This window comes from Lissotriton helveticus, chromosome 3_1 (assembly GCF_964261635.1).
Source record: "Lissotriton helveticus chromosome 3_1, aLisHel1.1, whole genome shotgun sequence".
Classification (NCBI taxonomy): domain Eukaryota; kingdom Metazoa; phylum Chordata; class Amphibia; order Caudata; family Salamandridae; genus Lissotriton; species Lissotriton helveticus.
The window spans coordinates 1,153,434,676-1,153,458,256 of record NC_136061.1 but is presented as its reverse complement, the minus strand read 5'-3'; the positions used below and the strand labels follow the sequence as shown (position 1 = coordinate 1,153,458,256).

Here is a 23,581-nt window from a genome sequence, read left to right as displayed (position 1 = left end):
GAAAAACTAATGCGTTAGAGGAAAACTGTACTTTCTAAGAATTATGAAAAGTAGTTACAAGTATATGCCATCCTGATAAGGTACAGGCTTGAAACCACTGCTAAAAATAGGAGAACGCGTGATTTACACAAACATAGCCAAAAATGCAGTCAACGAGTAATGATAGAAAAAAAAACTTTTAATGTTAGGACATTATTTTATCTGAAACAATTAATTTTTTTGCTTATTTTTATTATCAAATGTTTAACTTATTGAGGATGTTGCCCATTGCCTAACATCAGTAGGACAATTTGGGTACTTCTGTAAAGCTTCCATAATTTGAGAATTATCCAAAAGTAGTTTCATCAGTCGGTATTCTTTTTGTGTACGCACAGAGAGACCTTCCATTGGTTTTATTAATTCGAGCTGGTGCAAGTGCTCAAATGCCTGCAGGAAGAAAAAAATCATTTTCAATTAGAATTTTATACAATTAACAGATGTTTAGCAAAAATGAACTATGTTTTTTGACTGGCCAGCAATGTTTTCATATTACAGTACTCTAGCGTTTGTCAAATGAAATTTACATCAGATTGAATTGTGCTGCTCAAGTCAAAGCTAGAAACAGCCTTCGCTCTATGACCATTCTCATGTTTTTTAAACCATGTAAACATACAGCGGATTTTAGTCTTCCCTCTTTTTCCACTGGTCTGTTCAAATGTCATTCACATTGTGTTCTGCCTACCACGGCATACAGCCAGGGGCAACGTGACAGCCCATTTCAACCACTGCCTCTCTTCAGTGTGAGTGATGGCATTTTGCTTCTGTAACAGATGCACAACAGTCTAAAAATAGTCCACTTCAAAGCTAGGGCTTGTGGACCAAGCACTGCTTTTATTCCTGCTTGATTTTCATGTTTAAAAATAAATACATTTCTTGTTACACTTTTAATGCCTGTTGCTGCAATATGTCTGCAAAAAAAATTGCAGGGTTACCAAGGGCCATGTTTATTGGCTGTGTCAATGCTTGTCTGACTTGCAGCAATTTTTATTTCTTACAAACACTTTGAAATGAGCATCCGCATTGAATATAGTGGAAATTCATGATTAAAAAGCAGTGTTAAAACGATTAAGGAGTTATTTTAAATAGAGATGCAATTTGCATGAGTATATACAACCACCACAGCATACCTGTCAGACTGTGACTAAAGAACATGCAAATGAACCGAAGCCACAGACAAACCGACACCAAGCATGCAAACACGTGCACTAACAATCGAATGAACAACTGCTCCGCTAGACAAAACATAAACCGGCATTAAAAACTTAGTGCATACGTAAGTAGATGATTACGCGACCATGGGAATACAATTAAGCATTATAGCAGAATTATCATGAGCATCAAATAAAAAGTACATTTTCAAAGAGGTGGAAAATGAGAACAATATTAACTTGTGATTCTATGCAGGACATTAGAAACGAACATATTTAAACAATACGCTCCTGTTGGAAGTTGGAAAGGTGTCCTTCTTCATCCAAACCCTGAAGCCTGTGCTCTAAGATGAAATATGGACCTCAGAGGAGAAGTGCATGCATGTACCCTGCACTTAAGCAAAGAGGAGTGCTCTGGCGGGAGGGGGCGCTTCTCAGAGTGACTGCAGGTATTAATCGACCAAATGCCAGAAGCTGGTCTGATGATACAAGCATATGGAACTCTCTCCCGAGGGACTTACGATGCAACCCCTCCTTCACTTGCTTCAAAAGAGACCTTAAACGCCATCTCCTCAACAAAAACTGGAACACAGGAGCAATTTCTGGACCTCAGTTACATTAGTCTCCCTTTAACCTGTTAATCGGCTGGCTGTTTTATTTCTGTTGCTGCCTCCGTCTACCTTGAAGTAATCCTCTCACTGGACCCAAAGGGGCGACTTGCCCTTTAAACAGTTACCGCCCTCAGGGCCTAGCTGCAGACAGTGTTTCTTGTGCCCCACCTGGCACACATCATGTCGGAGGATGGTGATGACGTTAACATTTTGCCCCCCCCCCCCCCCCCCCCTGGAAAAATGTCTGCGGACGCCCATGGCTGCAGTCCGTATACATATTGTATCCCATCCGCTTTGTCTAATATTTCCTTGTGTATTTACTGTTTGTTGGTACTTGATCCTAGTTTGTTGTGCGTCATTTACGAAGTGACTGGATTGTAACCGGGCTCTTGACTCTAAAGCGCTCTGATACCCCGGGTCTAGATAGCGCTATATAAAACTTATATAAATAAATAAAAAATAAATAAATACAAAGGGCTTGTCATGCCTAGCACTAGCCAGAGGGGCTGGAGCACGGCAGAGATGCAAGAGACTATGGCCGTAGGGATTAGGAAGAATGCTGAGGGTCACTGACCCACAAGACAGGTGCAACAGGAGGAGAAGCAGCTCATAGTCAGCACAGTCCTTTGCCTGAGAGCCGATGATGCAAGGCAGGGAGGCTAACTGAGAAGGGAATGGATCCACCAAGAACCTGCACTACATTCCCATGGAAGGCCTTCAATTGTGCAGGAAAAGAACAGCAAAGAAAACTGAAGTGGGCTTACACCACAGACTTCACAGCCCTAAGTAGCCTGAAACCCAGATTAAGCGGACTAGGACGAAATAAGCGAAGTAGAAATTAGAAGCAATAATATATGTGCACAGAGCTGGACCGTGTACTAATACTCGCAAGGCAGCACAAGTGGAGATGCAGAAGGGGGCATGGACTGAGGTGGTGGAGATCACTTCAAGGCAGTTGTCGCACTTCTGAGCTCCTGAGCCTCTTCCTGTTCTCTCCACTTAACACCCAAGATATGAGAAGGTGTCCGATGGAAATTGGTAGAAACCGAAGTGGAAACCTGCTTATAAAAGCATTGCTCACCTGTGAGATTTCGAAGGCCCAGATACCGAAAACAAAGGTGAAATGTCCCTTCCCTTCAAGTCCACAATACTGAGTAGCAAACTAAACATTGGTTGGCTTTCCCTGCAACTCATTTGCCTGCTTATGATTCGTAACCCAGCGTATCAATCATGTGTTTGTTCCTCCCATGGGGCATTGCTCCTTTAGAATCTCTTCAATTGGCGGTCATCACTGCTTGCTTGTGTGGTAAACATAGATAATTGGCCATAAACAAAAAAACCTTACCACGAAGGGAGTACATGCAGTGTCATTATTTCATAGAGCAACGCAAGAAACCAAGAAGGCATTACAGAAGACGTCAGATCCTGCATCACCTTGGTTAGTCAGGTGCCTGGTTAGCCTGGTGGCTCCTCATCCTATCCTCCTAGATCCTCTAGGGTCTCCCCTCGCCCATTCTCCCATTAACTTTCGGGCACAACCTGAACCTTCTACTTGCGCTCCTCCTTTATGTAACACCTCTCCTAGGACATTTCACTCACGAGTAACTTAACAGTGACACTTATTTCCTCCTTCCTCCAGCTTCTTCGTGTTCACTATGGACACCAATTTATCTAGAGACATATTTACTCACTTGGAGCCTTCAGCCCTCAATGCTTATAAAATCATATATCTTCCCAACTTGTCTAAGAACGCATCTAAAAACTTGAAACATAGACTCCTTAAATCCCACCCACGGGATTGACTGGCTCACTTTGCCACTGGATTCAAGCAAGCCTGGCTGAAGACGGCTGAAATGCCAAAAACCGGTCCTAGGAAGCTTGTTTCCGGTCCAGGGAAGGCATGGCTTGGCAGTTCGGGCTGGACTGTTCCCATGAGGCACAGGGTCAGACTGATTTGCATATGGCCATGTCTGAACTGGGGTGGCAGAGTGGGCTAAAGAACGGTGATGGATTAAACCCAGATCTGTTGACTGGGTGTGAGTGTTTGATTGGTTCGGATGCTCCGTCCATCACCACCCCCTTTTGTAACGGAAAAGCAGAACAGGCTGAGGTGCTGGAGTAACACTTAATCACGCCGTAATCTGCATTTCCTGGGTGGCGAGAGCCAGAAAAGAAGAATACCAAAGAGGTCACCTAATAGGTGAAAGTTCTTGTGAACACAATTTTCAAGGATGAAATTTGCATCAAAGTGACATTGGACAAGACTCCTATAGAGGCTAGCCTGGGAAGTGTCCTGATAATCATTGTTCGATTACATCACTGTACAGAAAAAAGAAGCATTGAGCAGGATGTAAGAGGCAGGAGAAAAATCCTCAGAACAGCCATAAGGTCGCCAAACTGAAGATCTTCCAGGATTTGTCAGAATTCAGGATGGCTAAGCATTGAAACGCACGGAGCTCACCCAGAGTCTTAAAGAAATCAAGTACACCAGGATTTATTTCTTCACGTAACTATTTGAATATGCTGGCAGGGCACACAATATAAGGTGGTTCCTTACTGCACAATAAACCGTGCTTACCGTTTAAGTCGAGCAACTTATTGCGAAAGGAGAATGGAGATTTGTGGTTTATGCAAAGAAATCTAGCTAAATATGCAAGTTCAATCTGAACTTAGATTTGGAGTACTGCCAGAAAGAGGTCCTGAGAATGTTGTGTGTTACTTAGCACTGCAGCTTGTAAATAGCTCATTACATCTGGGCCCTTAAAGAAAGCTACAAAAAAATCCATCTGGCTTACAGTGGTTTTCACAGAATGAATACGCTTGCTGTTCAATTAAAACAAACAGTGCTCGATGTCTGAACCCATCGATTTATTGTAATAGGTGTACTAGTGTAGGAGGCGTATGTACCGAAATCCAGCTGAATGTTCAGGTGAATATTGGAGTTTTGGATGTGAAGTACTGACATGAGGAATGCCCTGTAAATGTTACAAATAATGGAGGAATGTGGCTTGTTTTTTAAATTGGAATGGGTTCATGAATTTTCTCCTGTCAACGAACAGAGTGGGGACTTTTTTTGGCATGAAAATCATGAGATGGAAAGGTGAAGACATAATGTACGTGGGAATCGTTATGGTGACTCATGCCACACGCTCAGGGTTTGATTCTGGGCAGCAAAGTAAAGCTAAATGAAACTTATAAGGATTCTATTTTTTTTGCATCATTATTTTATTTGACATGACTAATATATCAGCTTTTAAATTATTACAAACCAAGGGCTTTTTAGAGTTTTTCAGAGCTGCAAGTCACTTTGCTGCACTGCCTTGCATCAAAAAGGTAGAGCAGGAATGTGCTGTGTTAATAATAAATGGCATATTCCTGTCCTTTCCCACTGTGCTGGTGCAGTTTTGGCTGCTTGGTGCCAACATAGGCACCCTTGTGCAAGGGTATTGGTGCTGTTGGCATGATTGTTTTAGTGCAGGAAGGGGCCCCTAAAACAATCACAAGAGACATTTTCCTCATTCTATGTGTGCTGCAGAATGCAGCATACATGGAAAAAGGGCAAAATAAGGGGAAATTAAAACATTTCTCATCTTTACACCTGGTCTGGGAGGTGTAAGGTTTTGGCATTGCCCCAGGTTTACTTGATCTTGTAAATTTGGAGCAGCATCAAAATCCATGGTTGGTGCATGGGAACACCCACGGCAACACCCCTGGAAAGCCTCCATGACGCAGAGTAAGGCAAAGCAGCACTTTGCTCTACCTTGCATTACTCCATATCTATGAGGCAATGTAAAGCCAAGCAGGGTGGCTTTGCATCGCCTCATAGATATGATTGAGAGGTCTGCGCCACCGGAGCATCTAAAAGTGATGGTCCAGCAGCGCAGGCCTCTTGTAAATAAGCCCCTGATTTTCTGATTGAGCCCATTAATTTACAGAAATATGTCTACCAGTATGTAGGATTTACTTCGTTTCAAATTTGATGTGTGGATAACTCAACAAAACTATATTGAAGACCATTCTTCCATTTTTTGGAATGTCTGTTTGAGCGCCTTTGGAAATCACGAAGTGTCAGAAGCTGTTCACTGAGGAGCATTGTACAAGAGGGCAGTTAACTCTAGGTAAAGTGTGTACTAAGTACCTGATATGATTGAAGGTATAAACATAAAGTGGATTATTGAAATAGGAAAAATCCTTCAAATTGAGCAGGCGTTTTTGGAGATGTGCCACGGACATTGATTTGAGCTTTTTTGCCCAATGCAAGTTAATGAAGACAATATTCGAGTGTGGATCGGTAGATTATGGATTGCTTTATTTAGACAGTTGATCTAAGAAAGATCCCATGAAGAACTACGGATGTCCTCAAACGTATTTAAGGTCATTTTCAAGAAGCATGCCAAAAAACACTAACTACATTGTTGTGAAAGGAGTTAGGGGGGAATTGCATACTCGAGCCCCGAAGAAGCGGTGTTAGTACAAAGAAACGTGTTGGTTGTACTCTTTGAAAGAAAAACTTTGAAATATGGAGTTGAGGATATGAAAGGTCTCTTAGGTAATTTCATGTTAATATCATATTGCCCATTGAAAAAACAAACAGTGAACTTATTGGAGCATAATTAAGTTTTACGAGTGTACAAATGTGATAAAGGGGCTGTTTTCCCTTAGAAATAGTTCAATAAAATGAATGGATATGATAAACTATTGAATATGAATTATTGTATGTGCTATTGGTGCGCGCCCTACCTATTTGTTACCTGTTGGGGAAACAGTTTGGAAACAATAGTGATGAAACTGGCATAGTAACATAGCTTTGTTCTTCGAATTGAGGACTGCAGAATATGAGGTTTGTATTTTTTTGAAGGTATGAATTGTTAAACATTTTGTAGGAGTTATGAACAAGCATTGTTGGACATGCATACAAAGTGGGGAACTTTTTTCATTAATAAATAGGATTTTGAGCCAGCCTTTCATGGTCGGAGCAAGGAGTTGGTGTATATCTATTTTTTGCCTGACAGTTCTACTATCCGGCACAACTAAGTGCTGCCTTAATCCTGAAGGTATTTTAGACCTCAGAAGAGGCGCAAACAGTAAGTCGTTTTGGTGTAATTTTCATTTCCTTAATAGTTTTTTTAAGAACATGCATGACAGGCATTTTGCGCACTAAACGTCCATGTTTTTAAATTCATCATCTGATTGTTGTCCCTTTGCTCTCCATTTCATTCAGAAAGTTCTGAAAGGCACTCTCACTTTATTATAAGCAGTTTTATTTACCCGCTTACAGAGCGTCCTGACTTCCAGCTGTCTGGGAGCTTCTTGAAAGCACTCCTCATAATTTACAGTGGCAAAATTCCCCAATTTATCTGCACACGTAATTATAATCTTCATCATCCCTTAATCCATACAATGTTTAAATTTCCTTCATATTTAAATAGAAATATTTTTCAACACTTGGGTTGATCTTACAATTAATAATAACTCATGTTAACAGGTGAGGAACATAGATTTTGGCTTGAGGCCACTGTCACATAATTCTGATATAACGATTGTCCTGCTGCCCCTCCCAATCATCATCATCCATGCTTAACCATTCAGAATTGGGCACGTTGAACGGCTTGGAGCCGTATGGCTCCGGTCTCTGCGCTAATGGCTCTGTGTCGTCTAGAATGACGATAGGGTAGACGATGCCGGTGCATGCTGGCAATGTCGGGGAAGGTCGCAGAGGTAGGACCAGCACCAGTCTGGATCCAGTGATGGGTCTAAGAGGAGGCTGTGGTGCTGGTGCCAAAGCCGGAGGTGCAGATCCCACAGGGCCTTCTTCTGCTGAGCCTGTGGGGCCCAAAGTCGCGCCGGCAGTGTAAGGCCGCCCAAATATGGCGCACATGATGTCATAAAATTCTTTTATTTGAGCGGAGGTCGCTTCTGGCCCTAGAATGGGAGGGCAAAAGAGAAGCCACCCAAGCCCGATGGACGGGTGAAGTCGAAGCATGCTTTGACTTCTTGTGCTTTTTATGGTGCCTCTTACCTGACCGCGAGGACTTTGAGGAAGAAGACTTCGATCCCCTGGATCAGTGCTCGGACCTTCCTCTGGACCAAGATCGAGGAGACGACCTCCGTGACGCTGGGCCACGGTTAGCTTTAGGGACTGCTCTCTCAAAACCTTTGGTGCCATGGCCCAGCAACTGGAGCACGACTGCTGTGGTTGCGCTCAAGGCACCAGAGACACACCAAATGGGGGTCCGTGACCGACATGACGCGGAGACAGGCACTGCACAGCTTGAACCCAGAGGTCTTTTTGGACATACCTACACACCAAAAGGACTCAACAAAAAGTTTTTTTAAATCCGTTAGAAAGTGACAGGGGGTAGCTCTCTTTGACAGATCTTTGCTGGCTGGCTAGGAAAGAAAAGAACAACTGACGTCTGTGTGCCTGGTTGGTGCCTATATAGACGGCATGCACGTAACGAAGAACCAGACGTCTCCAACGTCACGCAGGTCAACCGACAGCACCGATCGGTACACAGGGTTAGTACTATCTAAAATCTTCAGGATCCAGCCTGACGCCTGGATGTTCAAAGGTAAGGAATCTGTAGCTAGATGTCTTAATCAGATAATACTAGTTACAAAAGTTCAAACAATGAATTATTAGGCAGTTACACATTGGTAAACATTATTTATTGAAAAAACATGAGGTCACCTGTGAACCTAGACTTTAACCTAATTCTCTACATATCCTTTATTGCAGTTCTAACAATGCTTAACAAACTAAGTATTCTACTTTTGAATATATGTGTATTTGGTTTTAATGCATATTTATTTGTGTGCGCGCTCTATCATTGTGCTCCTAAAAACTTTTATCGGATTCCACATGTTCTTGGCTAATTCAATCTACTGCTCCCACTGTCTAATCATGTTTCAATCTATTGAAAACACAGAATATGCCCCAGTATCCACCATTATGTTGAGTAACATAAAAGGAGATCTCTAGTAAAAGAGAGGGACCCCAAATCCAAAGGGGTAGGGTACCAAAAGACAAATTGTCAGAGCAGAGTTTTCCCCTTTGGGTTAACTTACAATAGCACAACGCTTATATCCACAACATAAAACACAGAATTGAGCAATAAGTAGATAGAGGGTGAGCCTAATAATGACAATTTCATAAAAAAAGTGTACAATTTATTTCAATGTATTTTAAAAAAAACATAATAAACAGTGTTAATCAATAAAAAATGAATAATACAATGGAGTAGTTGTTTCATAGACTTAACTTAACATTACTCATGAACTTGCATCAACGCGTTTCGGTTTGGCACAAATTTAGACAGCCAACACCATCTTCAGGATTAAAATGTGAGTATAGAGAGACGTTACGTTAAGTCTATGAAACAACTACTCCAACTACGATAATATGACATGTTTTGGAGTTTGATTGCCCTTTGGACTAGCGTACTTACCTCATTTTAATTGGAATTATTTTCCTTATTTCTGTATCCCACTGTATTTGTTATTGTGTGTATGAATAATTGTATTATTCATTTTTTATTGATTAACACTGTTTATTGTGTTTTTTTAAATACATTGAAATAAATTGTACACTTTTTTATGAAATTGTCATTATTATGCTCACCCTCTACTTATTGCTCAATTCTGTGTTGTATGTTGTGGATATAAGCGTTGTGCTATTGTAAGTTCACCCAAAGGGGAAAACTCTGCTCTGACAATTTAACATAAAAGGAGAGGCAGCTGCATTAGCTATATGCCAACGCCTGAGAGAGTTCACTCCTGCCCAGCAGGAGTGGAAATGCCCTAAATTTTTCAAAGATACCTATGCTATGCTAGGTAGAGCTAATTTGGGAGCCAGACCTCGCAAACTGCAGGTGAAGAGTAATTCTGAAAACGATAACTGCAAGCAAGCACCCGATTCTTCCAAGAAGAAATGGGACAATAAACAAAAAAATAATCAAAACAAGACACAATCATGGGGTGGGTCTCCTCAACAGGAATCTGCTGACAGGAAGTATAATTTAAAAAACACTGAAATATTAAAAAGCCTGACAGGAATCAGGATACTGATATACGTTCCTCTAGAGATTCATCCAATACACGATCGGAGAGAGGTGGGCGGTCAGAGCACAGATAGGAAAAGCGTGTGAAGACTAAAAGGGAAACACATTACATGTCAGACTACATCCTTAGAAAAAGAGGACAAACAAAAGAATCCTAAACCTCAATTCAAAAAGAAGAAGGTAGCTGGGATTAAAATAAGACATGCTCAGGCTACTGAGGACCCAGCTTCTGAACAGGAAATGGGCAGTGACGATGCTGGACTGCGTGGCAGAAGTCACGATAGCTCGCTGGAACCTGATGGATTATCTAGTGGTAGTAGCGCTGAGGGACCACGGGGGAAACACCTGATACAAGGTTAAGTGTCAGCCATTGTTTATACGAAATAACACTCCAATTGGAGGGGGACATACCCTGGAACATCAAGGGTCTCTTCTGAGAGAATCCGACAAACGGTTATGATTTCTTTTGGCTGAAAAAGATTGGCCACCTGAGTTCGTAATGGAGTGCCCAATGGGAGAAATGGTAACTATGCCAGCCTTCTCTGACCTTGTCCGAGAATCTAATATTCTTACGTCAAGGAGTGGGCTTTAGCGCTGGCTCCCGCTTTATACTGCAGTCATGTTGGGTGGAATGATGAGTCCCCTCAGCACGAGATCCCATTAATATCAGTCCCTCAACTCCGGAGACAGTACCCAATGTCCCATGAACAGTGTCCATGAAGCTAAAAACAAGTTATAGAAAACCTAGAATAACTTGAATACCAGGGTGTAACAGAAAATTGCACCTCAATGAAAAATCCCTTGTTTCCCATAATGAAAAGCGCAATTTATACCGTCTAGTTTTAGACTACAGACATTTATACATATCCGCACGCACATTTGCAGTACAAAATGCACATAGTGCCGCACTGATGAACATTGTGCGGAAGAAATATCTGACAGAGTATAGCGCCTGAAAGCAGATATTTAACAGCATTTTCAGCACTAGGTTTACAACAGCAATGTTGTGGTTTACCTCAAGGGTATAAGAATAGCCCTGGGCTGTTTGCAGCCAGAGTGACAGTTACTTAAAATGTTTGCTGAGGAGGCACTGTCCTATGTAGATGATATCCATCTGACGGGCAATGGATTAATTGAAACAATTAGACAGAGTAGACCGTATAATTCTAGGGTTTGCTCCTTGGGCTACAAATTTAGTTTAAAAAGGAATCTAAAATTGCTCATCTCAAATTTCTGTTTCTGGGATACGAGTTGTCAAGTGAAGGCAAAAGCCTGGCGGCACATTGTTTTAAAAAATGCGCATTTCTCCAACCTCCAACGAATCTGAAAAAACTACAATCCATTTTAGGATTTAAAAATGTTGTCAGAATGTACATTTGGGATTGCAGAGAAAGAGTAAAACCATTCTACGACTTAATTAAAAAACAGGGACATACAAATATTCTATGTTCCGTACAAGTGGACATGATAGCTTCCAAACATTTACCCACACGTGTAAACACAACAAACCTGATGATCCGTGTAGTTGCTGGACCAACTCGGTACACCTATATCACCTTCGATGAAGGTGATACAGTGCCTATTGCATACAAATCCCATTTGTACACAAACGCTGTAATACGTTTTGCACCTACTGAAAAATTCTCGCAGCAATACAGACTGCTATAGTGAGAGAGAGAGAGCATTAGCTCAGGGCAAACGCATCATTGTCATAACCCCTGTACCGACCTTGAAGGCCGCTACAAAAACTAGCATTCCTAATGCAAAATGTTTACATCCATAAAGGATACAATGGGCTAACTCTCTCACTGCAACAGATGTAGACTACAGATTCTATTCTACATTACAGGCATAAGCATTCTTGAAGTACAAAAAAAAATATCCTCTGCTAAATTAAATAATGTCTCTGGATTGATATGACTATATCATCTATACTGATAGATCTGCTCAGCCTGAAGTAGGAACAAGACACCAATATCCTGCAGCATGTGCAATCGTAAAGGGGCGCATGCATGACGGAAGGTTCCGTCCTGAAAAAATACACACGCAGTCCCTACGGGAGTGTCGAGTGCAGCTGGCAGAACTCAAAGCCCTAATTGTGGCACTACAAAGTACGGATAACGGATTTCCCATGCTCACTGTGGGTAATTCGTATTACTGTGTCCAGCCCTATAATGAATACCTTCACTGATGGGCCAGAATGGACTTCGAGATTCCAAGGGTTGCACAATCAAGCGCAAGCTGCTTTGGGAGCAGGTGGCAAAGCTGAAAGAATGTTTGCCACGGGCTCACGTTATCTACACATTGAGTCATCAAAGTATTGCCGTTCCCGTTGCAGGGAATTCCATGGCTGATGAAGCTGCTAAGGTAACAATTCGCACTGCTGCCATTGCTGCAATAACTCACTCTATGACGAGATTAGACAGAAACATCATGGTGGCTGTCAATCCCGCACAGTGACACACACCTGCCAAAAGTCTTTCCACTCAAGTACTTCTGCAAATTAGATGCACAAAATGTTCCTTTTGCGCAGTTTCCAGGAGTGGGGAATAGAGTAATACCATACACTGATCGCAGATTGGGATTAACACTAGCATCACACGAGGGTCTGGGATCAGCAAACACAGTGGTTACTGCTACAGTCTTGCTACTAAAGCAGCGCTATTGGTGGCCAGGTCTAACTTAACAGACCAAGGACTTTGTCCTCGAATATGACATCTGCCAGCAGATGAAAGGCTCCACCGTAGCAGGTCCACCACAGACACCTCTATTGATCTTAGACAAACCTCTAGCAGTTGTTTATTTTGACCACTGTGGCCCCTTATACTCAGATAGGGCTTACAAGTACATCTTGGTGGCAGTGGATTTATGCATCATATTCCTGTGGGTTTGGCCACAGCGCTCGGCTGACGCTCAAACTGTTATAAAAGATTTGAGAGTCTTCATCGGGACATACGCAATTGGCACACTACATTCCGAACAGGGTCCGAGGTTTCGCTCTCAGGCTTACAAAGAAGCCATGTTAAGTTTGAGTGTGGCCTTGCAGTAATCCTCCCCCTATCATTCCGTGGGAAATTCGAAAGTGGAGAGGAAAAACTGTGACAAAGCAGTCCTTAACAGCAAGGGTATTAGGCTCGGGTCGCAGTTGGGTCAATCACTTATATGGGGTCCAGAGGACACTCAATAACATACCAAGAAAATCCCTAGGTGGTGGTACTCCATATGAAAGTGGTGGCGGAAACACAGTTTGACATCAATGAACTTTGGTTGTTTTACAGGAACTCAATGAATTACGGGTTCACAGAGCAACGTCCAAGTAAAACGCACCGCCACTAGAGAAATGAAGGTTGTACCGGCAAGAACTGGCTGGGTCTCGAAGATTGGGGATCTGGTCAGAGAAAAAATTGTGGACAAAAAAGAATTTGGGCCATCTTACACCTGTGTACCTGTCCGGGTTATCAAGGGTACCAGAACAGTACTTCTTCTGCATCTTGCCAGCCGTCAAGACAAAAGGTTTGTCTCTATTATCTGATCAAACCACACTAGGTGGCCGACAGTAGGCTGCGTGGGCTCCTGGGTAGCCGCCGTACTCCTCTCGCTATCTTTCAGGAAGTCCAGATGGAAGCTTTGATAACTACAGAAGATTCCCCTCTCCAAAGAGAAACAGTAAACAATTAAGTATTACTTCTTCCTGTTGAAACAACTACAACTGTACAGTCAATGAGTACAGAAACATAAATCTCAATTCAGAAAATTGACAACATCTATGAGAATATGCCACAGATCAAGTCATCTCCCAGTTCAACAATACCTGCTGAGCTGCCAAAAGTAGACCGAACGGCCTCTGGCTACTTTGTGCATTATGAAGACTTCCCATCGGATTCAAGTGAACTGGGGATACCTCGGACTCTCCCTTTCAAGCTACAAGAGCATGCTCTCTATCGTTGGCTGAAAAGACATACTTTGTTACTCCTTGGTTACATCTCAGGATTACAATCTAATTACTTTTCCTGGTCCTTTGGGATTGGTTTGGTAACTGTCTTTTTCCTACTTCTGAATGGACACCATCTCCCAGAACGCTGTGCAGTACAACTTGTGAACTTGGTTTTAAAACCACATGGATCATCGCACAGTGAACAAAGGGACCTGTCCCCGGTGAACATTACAGCAGTTTCAGTTCCGGAAGGAATAGTGTGGGACAGGGTATCATATGATGTGTAATGTCCTATTGAACTTTTACAAATACCATATTTGTTTAAAATTTCCTTTAACGATATCATCACCTCTAGTTCTTTCTCTGAAGATTGGGACATTGAAACTGAGCACTATTTTCTTGCAGATCTAGAGCAATCGGCTGCATTTTCTTATGATGAATTGTATGATGGTACATCAAATTTTGCTGGTATGGTTTGCTATCAATACTATGGTCACAACTTCCTTAAATAAAGCTAGTATCCCACGTGCTGTCTATAATTACACCCAATGGGAACACAACCCAACACCATCAAAGACAGTGTTGGGTGGGTAGTTCAAAGACATTTGCACAAACGTTTCCTTTTTTTCTGGTTTTGACACATCAGACCCAGCCAATCACTACTATAGGCTTGCACTTACACCTGCAAAGAATAATATGCTCATGAACACCACGCTGATATACTCTGCTTCCTTTATTTCTAAACGGTTTGTACAAGGTTTGGACATTTGGAAAGACACTATAGACACAAAATCTGTTTGGGGAAAAAATATTGGCAGGTTCATGGAACTGAGGCTTTGTTCAGAGCATGCCTCATACCACATCAAATAATTTTCCTGAACAAAACAGTGCAACAGACATCCTGTCTTGGAATAGCCAAGATGAAGGATTTGAATGCACCTCATATACCTGCATTCTCACTGTTAGAAATGGGGGTCTCTAGTTGGCAGGTTATTACCCTGTCCAAGTAGGGACCCTTCTTCCTTGTCAGTGTAAGGGGGATACACTTCTAAATTAACTCCTGCTCACCCCCTTGGTAACTTGGCACGAGCAGTCAGGCTTATCTCAGAGGCAATGTGTAAAGCATTTGCACATTACACCTAGTAATACAGCGAAAACACTACTATAGGACACCATACCAGTTTAAAAAAAATAATCAATATTTATCTGTGCAAACATGACCAAAATGATAAAAGACCAACATATAGTAATCAAATTTAAAATGCAGTTCCTTTAAGCCAGTAGCTCCGTCAAGGGTTACCATTGTGATGAAAACAACAGAATCCAACAGTTCTTGCCGACTGCAACGGTGTGGACCGGCGTCAGTTTCAGCATACTCGTAAACAATACCTTAGGTTGCGGTCGATTGCATTGGAGCGGGACGGTTGCGGCCACTGTCGCGGTTGCGATGTGAAGCATAGCAGTGCGGCGCCCTCAGGTCATGGTGTAGGCAGTGGCTCGGTGATGGTCGTTCAGCAGCATCAGTGAGAGCAGGGCTGTAGTGCGAAGCAGACAGTGCTTGTGGGGGTGCTGACAGGTCACGGTACAAGCGGTAGTGCCGGTTGATGGGAGCTGGCAATAGTCGGCCCGCCTGCGTTGTGGGACGGGGCGGTGCATTGTGTGACTTACGAACGGTGCACCCAAACCACAGTGCAGTCACGGGTGTCGAGGTCAGCATGCAGTGACGTCGGTGAGACCAGGGTGGCGAAGTGAAGCGAGGCGGTGTGGAATGCGGTGCCCACAGATCATGGTGCATGCCACGGCTTGATGACAGCAGCAGTAGTCTGTGAGACCAGGGTCGCGGTGCGAAGTGTGGCTGTGCCTTCAGGATACGGAGCCAGCAGCAGTGTCGGTGACGGCTGCTTTCACCCTCTGTGGCAACTGAAACCCGCGGTACCCAGAGGTAAGTGAAGTCTTTGCTGTCCCTGAGAATTCATGAACAGGAGGCAAGCTATATTTCAAGCCCTGGAGATATTCAGCAACAAGTGAAGAAAGTTCAGTCCAGTCCTTTCATTGCCCAAGGCAGAAGCAGTGACTGCAGGCCAACCTATCAAAGCAACCAGCAAAGGGGCAGTACTCCTCCTGGTAGTTCTTTCAGTTCTTCTTCTTGGCAGGTTCCTTGATCCAAGGGAGTTCTAAAGTTCTGGGGTCTGGGCCCCAATAATTATACTCCGTTTCTCTTTGTTCTCTTGGGCAGAGTGTCTGTGCTCAGTCCAAACCAGTTTGGTCCTCTCTGGTCCAGCGTCCTGGCAGGAGGTGGAGACAGCATTGTCCAAGGCAGGCAAGGCCTATTCAGGTGCAAGGAAATCTCCAACTACTTTAACTACTTTAAATGCAGCTCAGGTCTATTCAGCCCAGCCCTGATTCATCCAGGAAGGACAGGACACACTTAAACCACCCCAGTGGCTGTCTGAAGAGAACGCACATCCCCAGCCCCTGCTACTCCAAAGCCAGACAGTCTATAAACCAGCAGAGGGACATAGGATGGCTAAGCAAGAAAATACCGACTTTTTAAAAGTGGTATTTTCAAACACACAATATAGAAATCAACTTTACTAAAATAAGCATTTTTATATTCCGAGTTCAGGCTTATTAAACTCCATGGTTCTATCTTGTCCCAATGGGAAGTTATACTTATAAGATGTAAGAAATAAACTCCCATTCTATCCTATGGGACAGATAGCCTTTCCATAGTGAAAATCGAAATGCACTGTAATTCACTATCATCACATGTCACACACACACACACACACACACAAGTACGTGTCCTACCTTTCACATACACTGCACCCTGCCCACAGGGTTATCTTGGGCCTACCTTCGGGTGCCTTGCATGCAATAAAAGGGAAGGTTAGGGCTTGGCAAGTGGGTGCACTCGCCAAGTCGACATGGCAGTAAAAACTGTGAGCAGACACTCAAGTCGCAGGTCCCTCCTACCTTTACAGCGCTACTGAAAAAAGGATTGAACTGTGCAGAGCGCCTCACGTCTACTGAGTGAGCAATACGAATAAGCTACTTTGGGAGAGGAGTTGGCCTAACTGCTAGTGCGGTTGACCTAGAATCTGGGGAACTGGGTTTGAGTCTCTGCAATGACCCTGAACATCCTGTGATTCTGGGCAAATCTCTTAATATCCCTGTGCCGAACAAAACAAATTGAAAAATGAATGTGTCCTCATGTAACGCAACTGGTGCTAGGTAAAGCGCTCTGATACCCAATACCTTCAGGTCAAACTTGCGCTATATAAAACTATGTAAAATAAAGAAATTTAAAAATACTGCTGTGGGAGGCACAATGAGTGCTGCAGGCCCACTAGTAGCATTTGATTTTCAAGCCCTGGCACTCCCAGGGCACTTTACTGGGGATTTACCAGTAAATCAAATATACCAATCATGGAAACACCAATCCATAATACAATATACAATAGGAGCACTTGCACTTTAGCACTGAACAGCAGTGAGAAAGAGCGCAGAGACACTAAAGCAGCAAAAACAGAGTCAAAACTGGGAGGTCAAAAAAGCAAAAAGACAGGGGAAACACGCCAAAAGACACCAGGTCTAATACTCATGCTTTGAGAACTGGCAGCATTTCACACAATACAGTGAGGATACAGTAGATACCATGATATGAAATGGTTCTTACAACTCATCAGACCCCAATTTGAAGGGATGGATGGTTTGGCCTCTGGACGCAAATGGGTGTCAATCTAGATTCCTGGGCAACACCAGAGGATTTAGGGTCCATAGGCCTGAGCAGAAATACGTACAATCAGAACACTCGGTGGTGACATCATATAGTGTTGGGAAGTTATGCTTCGATTGGCTAAAAAAACTCACTCTCTCAGGTGAAGAAACATTTGTCCCTTCTTTCTGATGACATGGATCTCATGGATTTCTTGTTAGCTCCCTGGAACCCATGTTAAAAGCGCTTCTTTTATGCAATATAAAACAAGCTGTGGATAGTTTCTTAACAGGAGGCTGCTGATAGACTGCGTAAGATTGATAGGGTTAATTTTAGAAAAGACTTTGGCTGTGGTCGATAATGGTATGACCACATTATCATCCAGAATGTATTCACTGGGCAACATAGTATCTTCTGCAATTGACATAATACAACAAGATTTGTCTATTTTACAACATGAACAATCACAACAACGGTCCACTGTATTATTAAGCTAGACGTTGCAAACATTAAGTTCTTGCCATGTGCTGTGGTGTTGTATCAACAGCAAAAGTCTGTTTTCTGCATATGATCTAACAGAAAGAAAGATAGTAATGAAACGATGAGATGCAAAATATAACATTTCTGCTGTGACCTTTTGCACATATTTGCGTGTGCTACAACGTTGCATTAGTTGCTGTGAAACTGCCCTTGTTTACACATCTAGCTTCGCATAACATTATCACGATGCCTCGAACACCATGTACAAGGCCTTTTTAAGCACAATGTACAAATGTTGTTCTGTCTTCAGCCACGAGGCGACGGGGCTATCTACATATCCATATCCCTGCTAATACATATGTACATTACAAAGATGCTTTCTATTATAAATAATGAGCATCCCAAAAGATTAGCATAGGAGGCATTTCAGCTGACAGAGGGTCCCTGCCTGTTGTGACTTCACCACGCAGCGGTCTGACATCGATATGTGGGGTGTCCAGTTTGTGATCAACACAGGGTACTACATTCTCTCACGCCACGTAAAGGGGATGAATCGTCCCTTGGGGGAATTCATGGCTTCCCACCTACACACACTCTAGGTACACGCATAGAAGGAGTACATCAGATTACTGCCTTGTATCGTATGCCTGAATATATAAACAGTATTAGCACCATGGTACAACTGTATCGACTATTTACTATTTTAGTGCTTGTAATCACTTTCATCTGTTTCGGTCTATTGATTATCACAGCACATGTATTCTATACAAGAATAACATTGGTTCAATAAATATTATGAAAATGTACTACTGTGTATTCTCTGTATATTTCTCTGAGCACCAGTAAGCCCAAGTGACGAAGGGAAAGGTTCTCAACTGTTACCAAGATCCCTCAGGGGTCAGGGTTGTTATGTTCAGTGATTACCAGAAACTGTTCGCTCCCTGGTAAGGTTAGGGCGGCTTATGGTGGCACCATGAGCTAGCTGGCCTCTAGGCTAACATATCCTACGCTTGGAATGAGTCTGGGCACCTCACCCAAAATGTATGTTGCCCAAAAAAAGACACAGATCCTAAGGATTAATGGGAACTACACGACACAAGGGGTTACTCCTATAGCTGAAGTATTTAGGAGGCCCAAGAGATTACACTTAGTGGGATAAGAGAGAAATTTGGTGAGATTTGAAAGTGGAAAAATCAGGGCTAAACTTTAAGATCTGAAGGAGATCTACAATAGAGAACAGAGTGACTAACAGGTTATAGGTTTCCAATGGTAGAGCCAGATGAGACTTCACTGTTGGAAACCTAGAGGTTCTTCAGACTCTAAATGAGCCTGGAAACCACAGGTTTTATGGTACTAATTTAGGGCTGGGTTTTTGGAAGCTTAGAAAACACAGTCGGACACAGAGATAAATCTCTGGAGAGGGACATTGGAATAGAATTAAGCCCACACAAATAAACCTAATGCAAGGATAGTGTTAAAGGGCTTAATCCCATTGCTAGTGTGCCCCCGAAACAGTAATCTTTGCCCCTGCGTGAGCTCCACTGTGCATGACTATATGTTTATGAAGCATCCAAAAACAGCAAATTGTGGGCAGGGCTCCTGATTCTCCAAACTCTATTGAGCGCTAATATTACTGTTTCGGATGCTAAGAAAAGATTCAGTCATGCACAGTGGAGCAGACACATGGTCAGAGATTCCTCTCTGGGTAGGGACACGCGCAAGGGGATTAAGCCCATTAAGAGGAACATAAAGCAAGGACAATGATAGATGGGATGGTACCCAAAAACTGTGCCCCTAGAATAGGACATTGGTGCCCTTTGCCTTCCTTCTTATACGACCTGGTGATATATACATACACACACACACACACACACACACACACACATACATATAAAATATATGCACGTGTGATGCGAACGTTAAGTTTGTGAGGTTTAAAGAACTGATATTTTTATTCGAAAAAAACCTTTCTTTACTTGGCATACAGGCTCTCAAATAACTAACCAGAGAAATGCTACCCACCTGATTTAATGTAATATGATACTTACGGCACAGTTTGCGATGGGAGACGCGTATGTCAGTTGTAAATGGAAGTGTTTTATCCTCTATACCACTTTCTGGACACAAGCACACCTATGCGCACATCCATCCACACTTCTCAGCTTAAAATTACACTTACAACATCACTGTCTTACCATAAAGATGCCTCTAAAAGCATATAAAACTTTATAAATAAATAAACACAGTCTTCTAGCCATTCGAGAAGTCTTCGGCTTGGCACAGATCGTAGGAGGGTGCAGTCTCCAACCTACCTGACAAGCACAGAGCGCTGCAAGGCCGTGCCAGTGGTACAGGCACGCTATAAAATTGCCAGGCAACCGTAACAGGCGGAACCGATACCAGATGTGTTAAGGAAAAGAAATTAGGAACTACAATGTGGCATCTCTAAACGCGTATGTTATCATTTGCCATAACGTTAAAAAAAATATGAAAAATATTTACTGCACGTCAAAGGAACTTTTACACCAGAGAGTATTTTCTTTACTTTTACTTTATTTTGCATTATTTAAATGCACAAAAGTACAAACAATCATGAATTAAAATATGTTATTCCATTAAAATCCCTCTAAAAAACACCACAGAGTCAAAATAATAGGCTTACATTTGTTACGCTAAAAGCTAAAGATTTCCTCATGGCCTGCAAAATACTATTTAATAAATTATTTCTAAAGATATATAGGTGGTACCATGTAACGGGTGACTCCAGGACTGAATATCAGTGCTGCCAAAACAACGGATCCCTTTCCATACGGAACATAAAGCCATAGAAACCTTTTTTTAAGGCCTTCGACATCTGTGGTTCCCAAAAAAGATATTCAACAACTTACCGATAAACTCGGGCATACAAAAACTGACACTCAACTAACACCAGATGGCAGTCAAACACCATACAATAGTTTTGAAGAAAAGATCTTTAATACGCACATTTTTAAAAACTGGAGTTGAAGTGAACTTATACCTAAAACCTTCTTCACTAAAGATGGCAATTTTAAAATCGATCTTTAAAGTGTACCTGCTCGTATTCGCTGCATGATAGATAGATTGAAGGGCGGGCGTGGATACTGCAACCCATAGCGAATATAAAGGGCCCAGTTGACCGCACTGGCATAATTACCGAATTATGTTATGTCAATGATAAGAGACCTCACACTGCAATAGTTATCGCACCAACGACTGAGTGCAGGGTTCCTTACCCACCCTTTCCCCCCTGTAAACGTAACCATGTTTCCAGGTTGAGTCTGGCCGTGTACAGTGTATGCGAGTATCCCCCCAAAACGATTGGTCAGTTCTACTGATGAATTCCCCCTTGTCGACGGTAATTAGGCTACGTCAGCGGGAATTCCTCTCTCATAAATGCACTGTGCAATTCTTAAATGCAACATGAAGCCAATTCTGTGATTTGAAACGCAGAAGAAACAATTTTTTTTGTTTGTTTTAGCAGCTAAGAATCATTACCGTATAGAACAAACCTTTCACTGCCACGCCCTAGGACTCTGAATTACCCACCGTCATTTCGGCGTTCAACAGTTAGCAAGTGCGTCTACGTTTCTGTGTGAGGCATGTCATCAAACTTGTGAAAACGTGCTCTAACATGCATGAATGGACCTCTTATTACTCCACCTCCCCAACCCATATCTCGCACTTAACATTTGGTCGCTTGGAACTTTCAGTAGCAGTCATATTTTTGCAACCCCTATGATTTTATTGAGATAACATCAACGACTAGCGACACCGTGGGCTGAACCTGCGCCACCAGCACCGTGGACGTTGTCGAGAGGTGCTCAACATGGCGGCCTGCATGAATCCAGAGGCCAACCAGTGTATGTTGCCGTTGCCTGCTTGGGAGTTCACCAACTTCTTTACAAAACACACTGTATTTGTCAGCTTTCACCCCAGCCGTGACACATTATTGAAGCCAGGTAAAATGCTTTGAGGCCTAGATGGAAAGTTACAAACTGCGGAGAAGCAGTGCCCCTGATGCATGCAGCCACCACTCCGATCACTGGTTGCTGATTACATTTTCCCTGGCAATGAAAAACTGTTTAAGTAGGCAAAATTAAAGAGAGGGGAGACTCGCCAAAGTCCACAGTAGTATACTTATGGCATAGAACTCACCTTTCCCCCTATGCACCACCATTACATTTATAAATGAAAAATTCTGACTGGTTTTAAATGGGAGAAATTTAAAGTGGAGTGTTAAAATAATCCTTATCAACCCAAACAGCTCTTATTTTTTCCCATTTAAGCACCTTGCTGGCAGTAGACACGCTCCCCTTAATATTTTAATCGCACTTCCATTGATAAAAACGCTTGCATCCTCTGTATCCATTTTTCAAAGTAACTCAGTGAAGCTCAGAGCCCTACCCTGGGGTCAAATCACAAAGCAGATTTAGGCTCCCTGCAGAGAGTCCTGCACCGCTCCCTGCTGGGAGCTGCTTTATTATTAATATTATTATTTTTGTTGCAGATTTACATAGCGCGAACTCGACCCGAAGGTATTGGAGCGCTTTAAGCCAAAAGATTGGAATTTAACTATGCTGGGCACTGGCAACAACCACAGTTCCAGTTGCGGGCCTATTCCAAGACTCCAGTGAGGTGATGCTGCCAGGCTCCACTCGGGCCTTTGAGCAAGTCAGAGCCCCTGGAGCTTGAAGGGTGCTGCAGGCACCGTTGTGAGAAGTCCCTGAGCGCAGTTCCGGTCAACGTAAAGTACATGGAGCAGGACCACGTAACGACAGGATTTTAAAATGCGTAACCCGTCCCGTGCAGCAGCTGTAATGAGTGAGAGCGACACAGCACCAAATGACCTCGATATAGCATCAGTCGACTTTTCGAATATAAAATGCACTGTTATTACAGGCATGACGGCCATGTCGGTGAAGCTGCAAGGCCGCGAGCGACTAAGACGGGGTTGGCAGCTACCGGTAGAGCTCGCGACCGGAAACACCTGCTCCAGACACTGCCTCAGCAGCAATGCGATTTGGACTCTTTCCTCCTGGTTCTCACCGGTCTGTCTATATTGTTTGCGCCTGGCTCACGTGCAGCTGGCTGGCTGTGCGAAATCGGAGGGAAACAGTAGGTCTTGGGCCACGGGAGTAACTTGTGAAATTGGACGGTGCATTATTAGCTTCTATTTTGTGAAGAGGCTTTCTAGCATTCTTAGCACTTCAACTCGCTCTTTGAGCTAAAAGCTATGGACTGGAGAGCATCCAGCCTTGTCCATTAGAGCACAGCATGCTGCTGTAGTCCCACTCAGGGTAGCCATAGTAGAGGCACGTGCTTCCATGATGGATATGGCCTTCAGTAACCACGCAAGTACCCGGTGCTTTTGCCTCTTGAGCAGCTGCGGCCGCTGCAGGTAAGAGCGGTGGGGCGTTGTGGTCAGCTGAGGGGGGAATTTCGAGAGACGACCACAAGGGAAAATTAAATAATTTCCCCTCGTGGTCGTCTCTCGAAATCCCCCTCCCAGCTGGCACCACTACTCTTACCTGCAAGGGCCGCGGCCGCTCCTGAGGCTGGTGGCCACAGGA

The 23,581-nt window shown here is 43.1% G+C and overlaps 1 protein-coding gene across 5 annotated transcripts in view; it reads right to left on the bottom strand.

The window, feature by feature from the left end:
• Positions 1-160: 160 nt before the first annotated feature.
• Positions 161-23,581, bottom strand: part of ORC4 (origin recognition complex subunit 4) — a 249,980-nt gene continuing 226,559 nt past the window's right edge. For all 5 annotated transcript variants that reach the window (XM_078681765.1, XM_078681769.1, XM_078681768.1 and 2 more), the window contains one exon: positions 161-426. In XM_078681765.1, coding sequence (XP_078537891.1) covers positions 244-426 — 183 coding nt within the window. In that variant the 3' untranslated portion in view covers positions 161-243. The remainder of the gene's footprint in view (positions 427-23,581) is intronic.